Source organism: Mobula hypostoma, chromosome 3, assembly GCF_963921235.1.
Source record: "Mobula hypostoma chromosome 3, sMobHyp1.1, whole genome shotgun sequence".
NCBI lineage: Eukaryota > Metazoa > Chordata > Chondrichthyes > Myliobatiformes > Myliobatidae > Mobula > Mobula hypostoma.
The window spans coordinates 53,506,835-53,524,072 of record NC_086099.1 but is presented as its reverse complement, the minus strand read 5'-3'; the positions used below and the strand labels follow the sequence as shown (position 1 = coordinate 53,524,072).

At 40.2% G+C, this 17,238-nt stretch overlaps 1 protein-coding gene across 4 annotated transcripts in view; it reads left to right on the top strand.

The window, feature by feature from the left end:
* slc7a2 (solute carrier family 7 member 2) overlaps positions 1–16,302 on the top strand; it is a 147,487-nt gene extending 131,185 nt beyond the window's left edge. For all 4 annotated transcript variants that reach the window (XM_063043044.1, XM_063043045.1, XM_063043042.1 and 1 more), the window contains 3 exons: positions 4,033–4,199; positions 10,803–10,911; positions 14,937–16,302. In XM_063043044.1, coding sequence (XP_062899114.1) covers positions 4,033–4,199; positions 10,803–10,911; positions 14,937–15,109 — 449 coding nt within the window. In that variant the 3' untranslated portion in view covers positions 15,110–16,302. The remainder of the gene's footprint in view (positions 1–4,032; positions 4,200–10,802; positions 10,912–14,936) is intronic.
* Positions 16,303–17,238: the final 936 nt, after the last annotated feature.

Here is a 17,238-nt window from a genome sequence, read left to right as displayed (position 1 = left end):
ACAATCCTCATGGAACATACCAAACCTTTGCTGGCAACCCTCAACAGGAATCAAGGTCTCAGTCTCTGTATCTCAGCAAAGCCAGTATGCAGTCTCTAGTCAGGATATCCCTGCTCAGTATAAATCTGATATTCAACCATTGCAGCAATGGGAGTTCTCTCATTTTCAGTACTTTTTTTTTCTGTGGACAATACAATGGTGGGACAATTAATGCTGTAGCCTTACAGCACCAGAGATGAAGATTTGATGCGTACTTCTGCAGTGGTCTGTGTGGAGTTTGCACGTTCTCCTTCAGTGGGTTTCCTCCAAGCGCTGTGGTTTCCTCTCACATCTCAAAGATGTGATGAATAGGAGGTCGATTGCCTTTTATAAATTAACCCCACTGGAGATTTGATGGAACCAAATAGCCTACCTCTAAGACAAAGAAATATGAGATTATGAGCTGTAATTTTTTTACTATTTTGGCTGTATAAATCAGAATTTTATTAGTGTTATGGTCTGATATTTTGGAGACATTGAATGTCAAATCCATAAACTTTATTCCATTTCCTCATTTTCTTTCTTAAGCTGTTCGGTGCAATACATGTAGCTGGTTTACCCTGCCTTTATGCAATAATCTTGTCATTACTTTATTATTGCTCTCTCTACTATTGCAACCTTGCATGAAAACAGGTAAGTACTTCAAATCAAAATGGGATGCATATGTGCTGAAACCATTACTCAGATATAGACTCTCAATTGTAAGTCGGCACCTGCCACTAAATATTAATAAGTTTTATTACTTTGCATCGTTAGGTTTGCTGCCAAAACAAAGCCAAAATTGTGTTAGTAGCTTAAGTTAACTGCAGATTATATGATCAGTTAAATTATATGTAGTCAGTTTAATATGCTTTGGATTAGCTGTGCCTTGAAATTCTCACATTTGTAGTTTTAATGTTATAGATTAAATCAAAAACTAAATTCTTATGACCTGAACTGAGCTTTATCCAGCTTCATGACAGTCTTGAGTCACCAGAACAATTATCAAAGAACCTAGAATGTGTGGAGAGAAAATGATGATTTCTTCAATAACATCAGAGAGTCAAGTCATGAGGAAAGATTACAAAATCTTCAAACCATCCCTTTGAAGCAAATGAGCTCATTATGGAAGAGATTTATACTAAATGAATAAGAAAAGGCTGTAGAATTTGTATTACCCAACTTAATTTAGTAATACAGTAGTGCAAGACATTAAAAGGAAGTTACTCCATGGTTTTATTGTAGAAAGTACCAAATGTATTTAGCTTCTTAGTCATAGTCATACTTTATTGATCCCGAGGGAAATTGATTTTCGTTACAGTTGCCCCAAGAATAGAGTATAAATATAGCAATATAAAACAATAAATAATTAAATAGTAATATGTAAAGTATGCCAGGAAATAAGTCCAGGACCAGCCTATTAGCTCAGGGTGTCTGACCCTCCAACGGAAGAGTTGTAAAGTTTGATGGCCACAGGCAGGAATGACTTCCTATGACGCTCTGTGTTGCATCTCGGTGGAATGAGTCTCTGGCTGAATGTACTCCTGTGCCCAACCACTACATTATGTAGTGGATGGGAGACATTGTCCAAGATGGCATGCAACTTGGATAGCATCCTCTTTTCAGTCACCACCGTCAGAGAGTCCAGTTCCATCCCCACTTCTGCAAACACTGAACATTTGTTTGCAAATGAAAGAATTATTACAATACTCTCAATATTGTCAGTTAACATTTCAAGTCAATGACTTTTCATCAGTAAAAACATTAGCTAATTCTCCACAAAAGCTGCTGAGAATTTCAAGCATTTTCTGCTTCTATTAAGGACAAATTGTTTGACTTGGTGAAATGACTTGATTGAATTCTTTGACAAAAGCAGACAAAGTACCATCATTTTTTTCGGGCACCAGAAAATAAAGTTGCATTGTGTGTGAGGTGTTGCAATGTGGTCAAGGATACACCTCAATTCAAAGTCCATTCACAGGTTCTTGCACATTATTTGGGTTGACATATTGTTAATTAGGCTGATTTGTATGTGAAACCAGATCAGGCTTAAAAACGAGGAAATATGAACAATTTATATTATTTAGAATTGGTGTAATAGAAAGCAGTTTATAACTATCACATTTGAACTTTATTGGGCATTGCTATAGATGTTTCAGGAAAAGATATTAGCTTATCCTTGAGTAGACCATAAGTATGTGTGTCATGTAAAGGAATGTCATGATATCTCGAAATAATATACTTTTAAATTAATATTGAGGGAAGTTGTTCATTTTTAATCACTAAAATTGATATATATGATTCCCTTGAGAATTTCTATATCCAAATCTGAAATCTTGTATTATTCAAATAACACCAGTATAATACTTGTAAATAACTTGTAGTGCATTTGGAATACAGTTGTGATAGCAAAGTTAAAATCATGATGCTGGAAATGCTCAAAGGGTCAAGTGGCTTTATAAAGCCAAAGAAGGACACAGTAATTATTTCAGAACAAGGACCTTGTTAGAACTTGGATTGCTAGTGAATTGGTGTGGGGTTATTCATTACTCCTTCCATGTTGTTTATGTTGACTGTGAGAGGTTATTATGATAGTAGCTGGCTGTCTTAGATTTATAGCTTATTTTTGCTCAAATAGACCAAATGTAATAAACTGCAAACCTTTGTCAAATAAATGTGAGGATCAGTTAATTAGAGTAAATTGCTAATGAGAAGGGATAGATCTATTGCACAAGCCCTTTGCTTTGCCTATTGCATTGAGCCATTTCTTAAAGTCAAGTGCAATGAGTTGAGAAGAGAAGTTGGCTTCTAAATTGCTGGGGAATAGAAATGAGATTAGTAAACACAAAATACTCTGCAGATGCTGGGGTCAAAGCAACACTCACAACACGCTGGAGGAACTCAGCAGGTTGGGCAGCATCCGTGGAAACAAACACTCAGTGCTTCCACGGATGCTGCCCAAATGGCTGAGTTCCTCCAGCATGTTGTGCGTGTAGAAATGAGATTGCCTCCCGTGAACTTTGGCTAAGTATGACAGGAAGCATTTCAGCTTTGTTTCTTGCATGGACTTTGAGCTCCCAAACAATATCTGTGGTGAGATTATGCTATTTTCCTTTACCTGCTTGAATTCCACTTTTATTCTGTTGGAATCTGTCAATTCTTTTAGTCAGCCATCAGGAAAATGGAGTAAGAATAGCTACAGACAGGTGAGTGATACTGCATCGGGGAATAATGCAAAAATACCTGGATTAACCACTGGTGCTTTGAAAATTGTAAAGGAGGGAATAGTATGATGAATAGAGAGAATGGTATGGATCCCTTGGAAAAAGAAATTCACAGAAAAGTGGAAGGATAATAGCCAAGAAGGTTAAAAACAAAAGTCTGCAAAATCAGGGTGCATTATTTTGTTTTCATCTTTCTGTTCTGGATCCACGGTTTCTACAACGCGAGGAGGGAGCGGGGTGTAATTTCCAACAGTGAATTGGCATAGGGACCCTGTGTTATTGAATTGCATAGCGGGAATCAACAAACTCATTCGTAAGGCCAGTGATGTGGGGATGGAATTGGACTCTGACGGTGGTGTCTGAAAAGAGGATGCTGTCTAAGTTGCATGCCTTCTTGGACAATGTCTCCCATCCACTACATAATGTACGGGGTGGGCACAGGAGTACATTCAGCCAGAGACTCATTCTGCCGAGATGCAGCACAGAGCGTCATAGGAAGTCATTCCTGCCTGTGGCCATCAAACTTTACAACTCCTCCCTTGGAGGGTCAGACACCCTGAGCCAATAGGCTGGTCCTGGACTTATTTCCTGACATAATTTACTTATTACTATTTAATTATTTATGGGGCAACTGTAACGAAAACCAATTTCCCCCAGGATCAATAAAGTATGACTATGAAATCAAGACCAGCAGATCTACAGGTTTGAGTTATCTGCAACTCACAGTTGACATGCACTGAAATACAATGTATGTTAAATTATTAATCATATTTACTTAATTTCTTTTCAGCTGTTATCATCTGTGCAGTGAGCGTGCTGATCACTTATGGCAATGAAGCAATACTTTCCCTGGAGCCCTGGAGTATTGGCCTTCTTACAGCATTCCTGCTCGTGTTTGGTGTCACTGTTTTCATCATCTCAAAGCAACCTCAAAGTCAGACCAGAGTGGTTTTCATGGTAATTGATCAGCACTCGTTAAAAGTAGCTGTTTGGATTAATGTCACTTCAAAAAAGATCAAAGCACTGAGACTTGTTCCATGCAGGGAGAATTGGGAAGCAGAGAAGTTCCATTAATTTTGTCTAGAACAATGGTTAGACTGGATTTACAGTTCTTCAAGCTGCCCTCCCTCCACATTATAGATTAGATGTAATGGCAACAGAGAAGGTGTGGGGAAAAAGACTTAAACAAGTGATAACAGGAGAGTGAATTTTTTTTAAAAATTAGGAAAGAGCAGATGGAGGGAAATCTTGTTGAAGGATCTTGAAGATTGTGAAAGTATTCTGAACGGGTTCTTCTTCAGTAGATGTTTCTGTTTGGTGAGAAGACCAAAACTCCTAGCCATAAAAACAAGATAAATCCACAAGGAAGGTGGTGGTGCAGCTGGTAAGAGTCTTGGAGCAAAACAATCTAAAGGACAAACTAGGGAGTTTGCACATTCTCCCTATGAGCACATGGATTTCCTCTGGGTGCTTTGGATCCCTCCCACGTCACAAAGGTGTGCGAGTAGACTGGCTGCTGTAACTCGTGTGAGAATATGGGGAAAATAAAATATGGGATTAGGGTAGGATAAATGTAAATAAGGATGCTACAGACTTGGTGAACGAAAGGGTCTGTTTCTGTGCTGAATATCTCTCTGCCTCAATAAGGTCAGGAGAAATTTTACTCTTAATATGTTTAGGATATGGCCATGTCTACCACATTGCAGTAAGGTGAAATGACCAGAGTGAACAAGTAAATGAAAATTTTATAAATGCTACTGCTGAAATAAAAACATAAAATAGGGGAAAACTCATAGGTCAGCAAGTATCTGTGGAAAAGTGAACAGTTAATATTTCAACATTCTCTGTTGAAACTTCAGTTGCTTGCTTGCTTACATTCTGCTTTGCAGATGTGAGGGAAAAGAAGTAGAAGGCTATGTTGGTTCAGAAGGATAGGAGGATCACTTGGAATACAGGGACACTTTAGTTGCTGTAATAACCATGCATGAAGAAAATGTATTTAACTGCTAGATCTGGGGATAGATTCACTGTGGAGAATCTATTTACCTAAGATCTGCAGGGATAGCACACTTAGAAGAACACATCAGAGATAAAGGCTGCACAGGCTGGAAGGCAGAGTAGAAAAAGGCAGGACATGCAAGAACCCCCTGAAACCATCTCACTCTGTCTCTGGTTCTGGGGGAGGTGGCTTCTCAGGGGAAGGGAGCACTAGCAGCTGGGTTCATAGCACTTGAGGGGGGGAAAGTATGGGAAGGATGTAGTGATAGAGAATTCAATTGTAAGGGGTGCAGTTGGGCATTTCTGCCCCTCAAAAGAGATAACAGGATAGTATATTACCTCTCTGATGCTAGGATCAAAAATGGCTTCTGACAATTTGAAGAGACTTTGGAGGAGACGCTGAACAATTATTTTTCATCGTACCGGTCGACCTTCTATAATCCGGCACCACTGGGGCCTGAGTGCCGGATTAGTGAAAATACCGAATTACAGAAGGATTACATTAAGCAATAGCTAACCGCCTCATCATACCTTTAAAATATCATGTAAATCAGTACAAGTTAGATAATAATGAAACAGAAATATTAAATGAGTAGCAAGTGAAATTTTAATAAAGTAATATACTGTACAGGCACAGATTAAAATAAAGGGAACAGGTAAATGTACAGGAATTAACTTATACAGAACAGTTGAGCACTTCCGCTTCTAAAGTGAGACGTTTAATATACCTCAGGCAAAGTTACATGTCTGCAAGTGTGGGGTTGTCTGGATCATCAACATCTTCATCTTGAAAAATGAGTGAAGTATCAAGAACTGGTGCTGAAACTGGCACAACAGTTTCTTCAAAAAAGAAGTCAGAGAAAGGAGATCTTGTAGACGCCACATTTCACGTGACCGTCAGGCGGCCAGGGATTCGGCGCTGGGCTCTTCCCTCTTCACTTACAGTTACTGAGGGAATCCTCGTTCGTTTCTTTTCCTCCGCTTAGTAATATGCTTAAATTCAGTGGGTCGTCACGTCTGATCTGAGGTCGTAGGCAGAAGAGAACGGAGCGCCGGCCACGCAACGCCGGAGGGCAGTGCGCAACTGCCGGCAGGCGGGCGAGAAGGCGGACCAACCCAACACACGCCAGCTCCCCCACCACAGGCGGGTGCCGGGGGGCCATGCCTCATGCAAATGATATTAATAAATGCAGGAAAACAAGCAGGAATCACCTGTCTGTGCTTACAAGAGCGCGCCAACACGTGAACAGATCTAGCGCAACCAAAACAATGTGCAGCAGATTGGTATGGTGGCCCGGGAAATTTGAAATTACAGTTGTGCGGAAAATTTGAAATCAGTGCTGGATTATCAAAGGAACCGGATTACAGGTAGTCGGATTTGTGAAGGTCGACTGTATATATGATCATGGGCGATAAAAGGATGAAATCCTATTAGCCAATATAGGCAGTTAGGAGATAATTTTTTTAAAAAGTAGGATCTCAGAATTACTCCCAGTGCCATACAGGAGCAAGAATAGAATTAGGGGGAATTCCTTGAAAGATAGGGGAGCACAGTAGCATAGCAGTTAGTGTAAGTAACACTTCACAGTTCCTACAACTAGGGTTCAACTCTCCTGCTCTCTGTAAGGAGTTTGTACAATCTGTGACTGTGCAGGTTCCTTCCTCCAGCGTCCCAAAGATGTACAAGTTAGTTGGTTAAGTGGTCACATGGGTTTAATTGGGCATTGTCCGCTCACTGGGCCAGAAAGGTGTGTTATTGTGCTGTATCTCTTAAATAATATAAAGTAAAAGAATCACAGTAGTTAATGAAAAGGGTCAAGTAGGACATACAAAATGAAAAGGGCTGGTGGTTAGCCAGGGGAATCTTTAGAAAGACTGAAAAGGTCTAGAAGGCAAAAATAGATCTTTAGAGAAAACGTGCAGGTAATATCAATGCAAACAATAAGAGTCTTGCAAAAACGCCATCCCCTTCTCGCAATTCCTCCGTCTCCGCCGCATCTGCTCTCAGGATGAGGCTTTTCATTCTAGGACGAGGGAGGTGTCTTCCTTTTTTAAAGAAAGGGGCTTCCCTTCCTCCACTATCAACTCTGCTCTTAAACGTATCTCCCCCATTTCACGTACATCTGCTCTCACTCCATCCTCCCACCACCCCACTAGGAATAGGGTTCCCCTGGTCCTCACCTACCACCCCACCAGCCTCCGGGTCCAACATATTATTCTCTGTAACTTCCGCCACCTCCAACGGGATCCCACCACTAAGCACATCTTTCCCTCCCCCCCTCTGCATTCCGCAGAGATCGCTCCCTACACAACTCCCTTGTCCATTCGTCCCCCCCATCCCATCCCTCCCCACTGATCTCCCTCCTGGCACTTATCCATGTAAGCGGAACAAGTGCTACACATGCCCTTACACTTCCTCCCTTACCACCATTCAGGGCCCCAAACAGTCGTTCCAGGTGAGGCATCACTTCACCTGTGAGTCGACTGGGGTGATACACTGCGTCCGGTGCTCCCGATGTGGCCTTTTATATATTGGTGAGACCCGACGCAGACTGGGAGACCGCTTTGCTGAACATCTACGCTCTGTCCGCCAGAGAAAGCAGGATCTCCCAGTGGCCACACATTTTAATTCCACATCCCATTCCCATTCTGACATGTCTGTCCACGGCCTCCTCTATTGTGGAGATGAAGCCACACTCAGGTTGGAGGAACAACACTTTATATGCCGTCTGGGTAGCCTCCAACCTGATGGCATGAACATCGACTTCTCTAACTTGCGCTAAGGCCCCACCTCCCCCTCGTACCCCATCTGTTACTCATTTTTATGCACACATTCTTTCTCTCACTCTCCTTTTTCTCCCTCTGTCCCTCTGAATATACCCCTTGCCCATCCTCTGGGTCCCCCCCCCCTTGTCTTTCTTCCCGGACCTCCTGTCCCATGATCCTCTCATATCCCTTTTGCCTATCACCTGTCCAGCTCTCGGCTCTATCCCTCCCCCTCCTGTCTTCTCCTATCATTTTGGATCTCCCCCTCCCCCTCCAACTTTCAAATCCCTTACTCACTCTTCCTTCAGTTAGTCCTGACGAAGGGTCTCGGCCTGAAACGTCGACTGCACCTCTTCCTATAGATGCTGCTTGGCCTGCTGCATTCACCAGCAACTTTGATGTATGTTGCTTGAATTTCCAGCATCTGCAGAATTCCTGTTGTTAGAGTTAATGTGGATTTGTAAATAGGAAGAAGGTTGCTGAAGTAAGTGTGGGACCTTCAGAGAACAAAGCTGGTGAATTAATAACAAGAATCAAAGATATTGCAGATAAGTTAAACCATTTTTTGTATCAACCTTCACTGTGGAGGATACTTCAAATGTACCCAAAATAACAGACAGGCTTATTTCAGCAGACATTCGGGAACCTTACAAAAATTTCAATCACAAGGGATTGACATTGAGAAACTCATGAGATTAAAGGCAGTCAAATTGCCAGGAATTGATGGCCTGAAGCCAAGGGCTTTAAAGAAAGTTGATCCATAGGCTGATTTTTTTTTTTAAAGTTTCTATATTCTGAGTGGAAGACAGTAATGAGGTTCCCTTATTCAAAATGGAGGAATGTTAAAGGCAAACAGCTCTCGGGCAGTTTAATTTTTATTGTTGGTAAAATGCTGGAGTCAATAATCAAATATAGCCAATATGGACTTGTAAAAGTAATTTCACTAGCTAAACAGCTTCAGTGCCATATTTAAGTGTGCTGACGACATCACTGTCATTGGGCAAATCAAAGGTGGTGACAAATCAGCGTGCAGGAGGGAGATTTAAAAGGTGGCTGAGTGGTGCCATAACAACAACCCCTCATTCAATGTCGGCAAGACCAAGGGGCCGGTCCTTATCAAGGGATCAGAAGTGGAGAGGGTCAGCAACTTCAAATTCCTCAGTATTATTATTTCAGAGGGTCCGTGCTGAGCCCAGCACATAAGTGCAATTGCAAAGAAAGCATTGCACACTTCTACTTTCTTAGGAGTTTATGAAGATTTGGCATGATGTCTATAACTGTGACTAACTTGCATAGCTGTGTGGTGGGAAGTATGGCCTGGCTGCAACACTGCCTGGTATATATAAAAAAAAATTAGCAATGCCCTTGATTAGAAAATAGTACAAAAAGTAGTGAATATGGCCCAGTCCATCACAGGTAAACCCCTTCCCCACCATTGAGCACATCGGCAAGGAGTGCTGTTACAGGAAAGCAGTATCCATCAAGGTCCCCCATCACCCAGGTCATGTTTTGTTCTCTCTACTGCCATCAGGAAGTTGTTACAGGAGCCTCAGGACTCTCACCACCAGATTCAGGAACAGTTATTACTCCTCACCCATCAGGCTTCTGAACCAGAGGGGATAACTTCATTCAACTTCACTTGCCCCATCACTGAACTGTTCCCACAACCTAGGGACTCACTTTCAAGGACTCTTTATCTCATGTTCTTGATAGTTATTGTTTATTTACTTATTCTATTTTTCTTGTACTTTCAGTTTGTTATTTTGTGTACACTAGTTGTAGTCTTCCACTGATTTTATTATGATTGTTAGATTTGAGTATGCCTGCAAGAAAATGAATCTCTGGATTGTATACAGTGACATTATATGTACTTTCATAATAAATTTACTTCAAAGTTAGAAATCATGTTTGTCAAATTCACATGAATTCTTTGAGCACATGACAGGGAGGGTTGATAGAGGGGACCCTGCATATGTAGTGTATTTAGGTATCCAAAAGCCATTTGACATGGCGTCATATAAAAGGCTGGGGCACAAACTGAGAGCCCAAGGTATTGGAGGAAGTTTATAAACATGGATTCAAAATGGCTGTCACATTTAAAGCAAATATGAAATAAATAACTTTTTTTGCTGGAAGGATGTAACCAGTGAAGTGCTCCAGCAATCAGTTCTAATACTCGGTTTACATTACTAACTTGGAATGCAAGGCAAAATCCACACCAGTGAGTCTAATGGCACCAGTGGGAAACATGCAGAATTTGCAATTAAAGATGTGATCGCAGATTGGACAAAATCTGTATAAGTTTGTATATTATATATATTTTTTTAAATAGCTCATGCTAATGAATCCAACTGGAGTTTTTCTTTGAGGTCATTAGTATTTAAAAAAAAATGAGATCCAGCTGATGTGCTATGTTTAGACTTTAAGGTCCTATATAAGAGGCTAATGTGCAAGATTAAAACACGTGAGGTTGGGTTGCTGCATAGGCATGCATTGTGGACAGCTTGACAGGCAGGAGAAAGTAGGAATGAAATTTTCTCACTGACAGGGTGTGTCTAGTGGGATGTCACAGGAATCAATACTGACAGTGGAGGGAGGGGTTGTCTGCCTCTGTTCCTTTCTTTACAACGTTGACTGAATTTCTAATTGTAGAATCTGCACAACCATATCACTGATACTGCATAATCCCTACAGATCTTTCTGTGAATTGCCATCTATGGGAAAATTAAGCGTAGGATTGCAAGACCATTGTATACTTGATAATTTATTTACCTTAATCGTATATTTATGTTTTAGGTGCCACTCTTGCCATACTTGCCTATTCTCAGCATCTTTGTCAATATCTACTTAATGATGCAATTGAGTGGGGGCACTTGGATCCGATTTTCTATTTGGATGATTTTCGGTAGGTATCTTTGGTATTAGTTTTCATATCTGTATCTTTCTATTTATCTCTTCAAATTTTTAGTACATGTCACAAGTTACACTTCACAAGCTTGGCAGACTGTTTTACAATCTGGTGCGTCTGGTTGCATTTGCCATTTTCTACCCTGTCAGCCACCACCCCTTGCCTGTCTGCAGTGCACTTTCTCTGCAATGGATGGCATACAAAACGTTTTTCACTGTACCTTGGTCTATGTGGCAGTAATAAGCCAATTTACATAAACAGCGCAGAGAAACAAGAATGCATTGTGAATTTCAAATGTACAGTTTGAGCAGTAAAATGTACTTAATTTTTGGTTATAAACATTGTTCAGTTAGCTGGTATTTGTGATATTTTAAGATTCTGGAGGATATAAGCATTCAATTTTAATAGAATCTTTATATTTAGGACAATTTATTATCTCATTTGTATTTGATGAAAAATGCTTGTCCCCGTGGAATAATTTTAAAATTAAGTTAAACTTTGAGATTAAGAATGGAAGTGACAGGATGAAGATGAAAATTGATTTTGGGTGGAGGGGTCTTTGGCGGAGTGGATGGAGGATTGAGGGAACAATGCAACATTGAGTCAGTAATTTAAAAAAAAACACAAAAATGGGCGGATTGAAATAGGAATGGGTATTGGAAATGGGAACTGCAGGGTGTTAAATTTCCTCATTAACCACCTCATTATTAGTGTAACTTGTCGTCTTTCAGCTGCAAAATAAGACGAACAAAATGTTGGTGAAGGAAAGATGTTGCAAAGAGAGGCGAAAACTAGAAGAGACACTAAAATGGGGTAATCAGAAATTGGATTCGTGTTTTATTATCACTGACATGTTGTTTTGTGGCAGAATTCCAACTCGACTTATAATACTGTAAGTTAAAATAATGCAAATGAGGTGTGTTAATGGGTTCATGTTCCATACAGAAATTTGTTGGCACAGGTGAAGCTGTTCCTAAGATATTAGAGTCCTGTACCTCCTTCCTGATGGTAGTAATGGTCCTGATGAGCAGCCTCCTTTCCCTTCAACTATTTCCTGTTTCACAAAGACTGTAACTAATACCAGTTTCATTTCATAGCGCCCACTCCCAAACCCCTGCAAACGCACAAGCAGGCATTAACATTCAAAATTTGTCTTTGCAATGCCTCTTGTGAGTGACCCAAATCCTCCATCACCAAAACCGATTCCAAACCAAAATGGTGAAAAGCGAAAATTGAAAAACAGCATGTGCTGAAAATCTGGCAATCCAGGCTTTTATAAATTGCTGTTTCTTTGGTAGGTCACGCACAGTCTTTTCCACAGGCTCGGGAGCCCAAAGGCGGAGGGCATAGGCTTAAGTAAAGGCTTGCTTGTGTTATCGAGAAGGACAGGGAGAGCAATTTTATCAGCCTGAAGGGAGGCAGCAAAGCTAATGGAAATCTGCCACTTGAAGATGCATCGGTCCCTGAGCAGGGTCAGTGGGAGACATTCAGGGAAATTATTTGATGGATGGTGGGAAAATACGGACCTGCAAAGCAATGGGGCACCAGCACCAAATCAGTGGTCCCTGCTGCGCTACAGAACCAACTCTGGTGCCGGGAGATCTTGAGCTGGCCCTCTCCCCACCTGCATCCTGCAGTCAGTCTATGCCACCGATTTCCTACTGTGATGCCCTTCTATTTCTGCACCCTCTGCATAAACAGCTCCGCAGCGAGCAGGGGAACAAGGTGAAGGGTCTTGGTCTGAAATGTCAACCTTTTATTGCTCTCCATAAATGCTGCTTGAGATTGTGAAATCCGTCAGCCTTTTTTGTGTATATTACCCTGCCATTGCTTAAACCATTTGATGTGTATCAAAGTCAAGACAAGGTGACAAATTGAACTGTTCTAAGGTGGGGAAAATCTGTCTGATAACCTGTGGAGCCACAAAGGCAACGGCTCAGACAGTCTCTGTAAGGGAAGCACAGCCACTGAACAATTATAATTGCACATCAAAAAAAAAATGGTGTGAATGACTGCAGCTCAGCCTTCAGCTGGAGAGCACACCTATTGATGTTCCTTACTGATACCTGTAGATCAGATTCTCTTAGTCCCTTAATGACTAATCAAGCTTTGAGCGAAATGTGAGTTAATATTTGTAATAGAAGAAATCACGACTACCAAATGCTCATCTTTCTCATTCCCCCCAAGCCCCATACTGCAGGCACTGTACGCTCACTATGCTAAAGTGATCCTTGCAAGGAGGCTTTAGTGAGTCACAGACGTACAACTCAGAAATGGGCCCTTTGGCCCATTTACTGTATGCCATAACCATTTAAACTGCCTACTCCCATTGACCTATACCAGGACCATAGACCTTCATATCCCTACCATCCATGTACCTATCCAAACTTCGCTTAAACATTTAAATTGAGCTCGTGCACTACTTGTGCTGGCAGGTCATTCCATACTCTCACGACCCTCTGAATAAAGGAGTTTCCCCTCATGATCTGCTTAAACTTTTCACTCGCCCTTAACCCATGACTTCTTGTTGTAGTCCCACCCAACCTCAATGGGGAAAGCCTGTTTGCATTAACCCTATACCCCTCATAATTTTGTATACCTCCATCAAATATCCTTTCATTCAAAGGAATGAAGTCCTAACTCATTAAATCTTTCCTTATAACACAGTAACATTCTTATAAATTTTCTCTGTACTCTTTCAATTTTATTTACATCTTTCCTGTAGTTATGTAACCAAAACTGGACACAATACTCTAAATTAAGCGTCACCAATGTCTTGTACAATTTCAACAGAACATCCCACCTTCTGTACTCAATACTTTGATTTATTAAGGACAATATGTCTAAAGCCTGCTTTACGACCCTGTCTACCTGTGACACTACTTTCAATCTAGGTGTCATCCACAAATTTGCTGATCCAGTTAACCACATTATCATCCAGATCATTGATATAGCTGACAAATAACAATGGACCCAACACTGATCCCTGCGATACACCACTAGTCACAAGCTCCAGTCAGAGGGGCAACAATCTACTACCTCTCACTGGCTTCTCCGACAAACCTAATGTCTAATCCAATTTACTACCTCATTGAATGCCAAGCAACTAAACATTCTTAACCACCCTCCTATGTGGACCTTGTCGTATGCCTTGCTAAAATCCATGTAGAAACGTTCACTGCCTTGCCTTCATCCACTTTCCTGGTAACTTCCTTGTAAAACTCTAAGGTTGGTTAGACATGAACTGCCACACACGAAGGCATGTTGACTATCCTTAATCAAACCACTTGTATCTAGTCCCTTAGTATAGCTTCCAATAACTTTCTCACAACTGATGTCAGACTTACTGGCCTATAATTTCCTGGTTTATGTTTAGAGTCTTTCTTAAACAGTGGAGCAACATTGGGTATCATCCAATCCTCTGTCTGACTGTGGACTTGGTCACGTCCCCAACTGTTATGCAAGTCTAAAGCGGCACAAACTGTCCCGTGGTTCCGTGGTAGCTTCTGCCTTTGTCACCAGCCCATCTTGTCCAACTTTTGCTCAGAGAATAGGGTAGTTGTACAAATACAGGTGAAACTCTCCAGTCCAGCCACTTCAGACCTGAGTGGTGTCAAGCCACACCTCCCACCCCGCTCCACCCGATGATCATACTCCAAGCAGGTGGCTTGTTCTGTATTGGCACTCCCTGTGTCAGAAATGGTTTTGAGAACAGTCCTGTAACTGTTGACTGAGGTGACAAAAGTTGCAATGGTAGACCTACAGATATTAATTAAGTTTAGATCTTGGCTAAATTAGTGTAAATCTGTACTATTCAAAACCTGTCAGACAACAGTTTGCTGGACCAAAGAGCTTATCCCTAAACCTTTTTCCCCATATGTGGCATCTTCATATGTCAGAGATTCACTAAACTTTTGTTCTCAAGGAAATTGGAATGTAGACCACATTCCAACATCTTGAAAGCCATAACCCATAATTTCACTTTTTCCTCTATTTAATTATTCATTCTTTTCTGTTCAAAGGATTTGCAATCTACTTTGGCTATGGCATCAGGCACAGCGAGGAAGGTCACCGCGATAGTGAATCAGTGCAGAGTGAAACTGAGAACACAAAGAGCGTAGAAGGAGTGGATGACAATGAGATACCAACTGAACTTGACCAATTTATTCTGCATGAAAAGACAAGTGAATGTTAGCTATAAAATGCAGTATGTCATGTTGTTTGTTACATCAGACATATTTGTGTTTTCATGAGCAGTGAAGTTTTATCAACTTTTAGCCTCAGAGTCTGTCAAAGCTCTGTACAGGGTCATTTTATACCAACGAAATAATGTTCTTTGCAACAAATCATCTGAGCTTGTATATGCAGGAACTGAAAATATTAACTGATTATCTGCATGTACCTCTGTATCCTGTTCAGTATCAACATATTTGATTCCATCTTACCAAAATGTTGAGTGAAAACTATTTTTACCCACAACAAAAGGATTTGGGCTATGATAAAAGACTATTTACTGGGATTAGAGCTACTATGTATGATTTTCATTTCCAATTTGTGATACATTGTTTTTATAATAAACCATTTGAAAGTTCAGTGAACATTTGGCATACGAAAATGTTATACCTGTATATCTGTCCTTTAGATTCATAATTATTTAGTTATTTAATTTTGCATGATTATTCCATGATTGAAGTATTCATTCATAATGTAGCTTATGGGAATAGTCCAGTTACAGGACCTTACTACTTTTCAACATTTTTTGAGTTAAATCAAAGAGAGACTCCTTACAAAGTAGTTAAGTTTAGAAATGGAGGGATGAGAGAATGGAAAGTAAGATTTTTTTTCCATTTACTAAATTCATGAAATTGCTATTCTAAGTTGATTAAACATTAAGTATTATAAAATATTTAATCTTCCAATTTAATTGCAAATACTTTGTAGATAGTAAATAATATTTGAACTTTTTAGGACAAAATGGTTTATATTTTTTTAAAAAAATGTAACTGCTATATCTGAAAATGAAAACCATACATACCTCTAAACAAAACAAGCTATCAAGCTATAAAAATGTTTACTGTGTAAAAACTATGCGTTGATAAATCCTTACAAGGGATATTTCTTTCAATTCTTGGGTGCTGTGTTTTTGTTTGTAAAACACCTGGTGAGTCATCTTCATATAATGAAACAAAAATACTGTGAAATGCCTAACTCTTGGCTTATGTGCTGATTAGTTTAAATAATTTCCAGTCTTAAGACCAAGAAATAAGTACAAGGGTAATCTGTCAATCAGCTTTGTCCACCTCACTTAAAATCATTTTTAACAATTCTGGCATAACTAGTGACGTGAAATAATAGCAACATACATCAAAGTTGCTGGTGAACGCAGCAGGCCAGGCAGCATCTATAGGAAGAGGTGCAGTCGACGTTTCAGGCCGAGACCCTTCGTCAGGACAAGTCTCGGCCTGAAACGTCGACTGCACCTCTTCCTATAGATGCTGCCTGGCCTGCTGCGTTCACCAGCAACTTTGATGTATGTTGCTTGAATTTCCAGCATCTGCAGAATTCCTGTTGTTGACGTGAAATAATAACAAGGTTCAGGAAAAGTTCACTGAGTTTTGACTCCTGATATCTACAAATACAACTGTCATCAATAAATGATTGGCGATAGATATTTTAGCCGGATTGATGCTGAGAAATTAATCATTTTTACATGTAATATATACATCAATTAAATAGCAAGTATTCATATTTAGTGTCTTAAAATGTCCAAAAAATGTTTACCTTTAACATAGGTAGTTAACTACTGCCTGCTGCATATTATTGACCATCTCTAATTTTCACCAAGCTTTTGTGGATTGCTGATCCACCATGCCATTATATCAAAACTGAAAGTTACTCTAAAGTGTTATTGCCTAAAAATTCATCCACTGACAATAGTGCAAAGTGTAACATCAGTGTATTTTACTCTACCTCTGAAATGTATTCCACTGACTTCAATCAAATAGAAGGAGGAAACCACGAATAGTGCATTTATTGGGATTAATCATGGGTGGATTTCTAGACAGATGTCTTCCAGCTTACATTGACTTATTACGTTCAAAGGTCCTAGATGTATTTCAAGTGGCCTTGTGTGCTGGAGGGATCCCGGCAAAAAGCTTATTAATCAAAACTTGCTTTCCACATGGCTCTTACACTCACTATTAGGTTGATTAATCACGCATACAATGAAGGGTTTTGAAGGATCCTGACCATATTCAAAACTTTCTGGAATTCTTCTCCACTTTTTTCACAATGTGATTAAACTGTTCTCAATTGCAATCATTG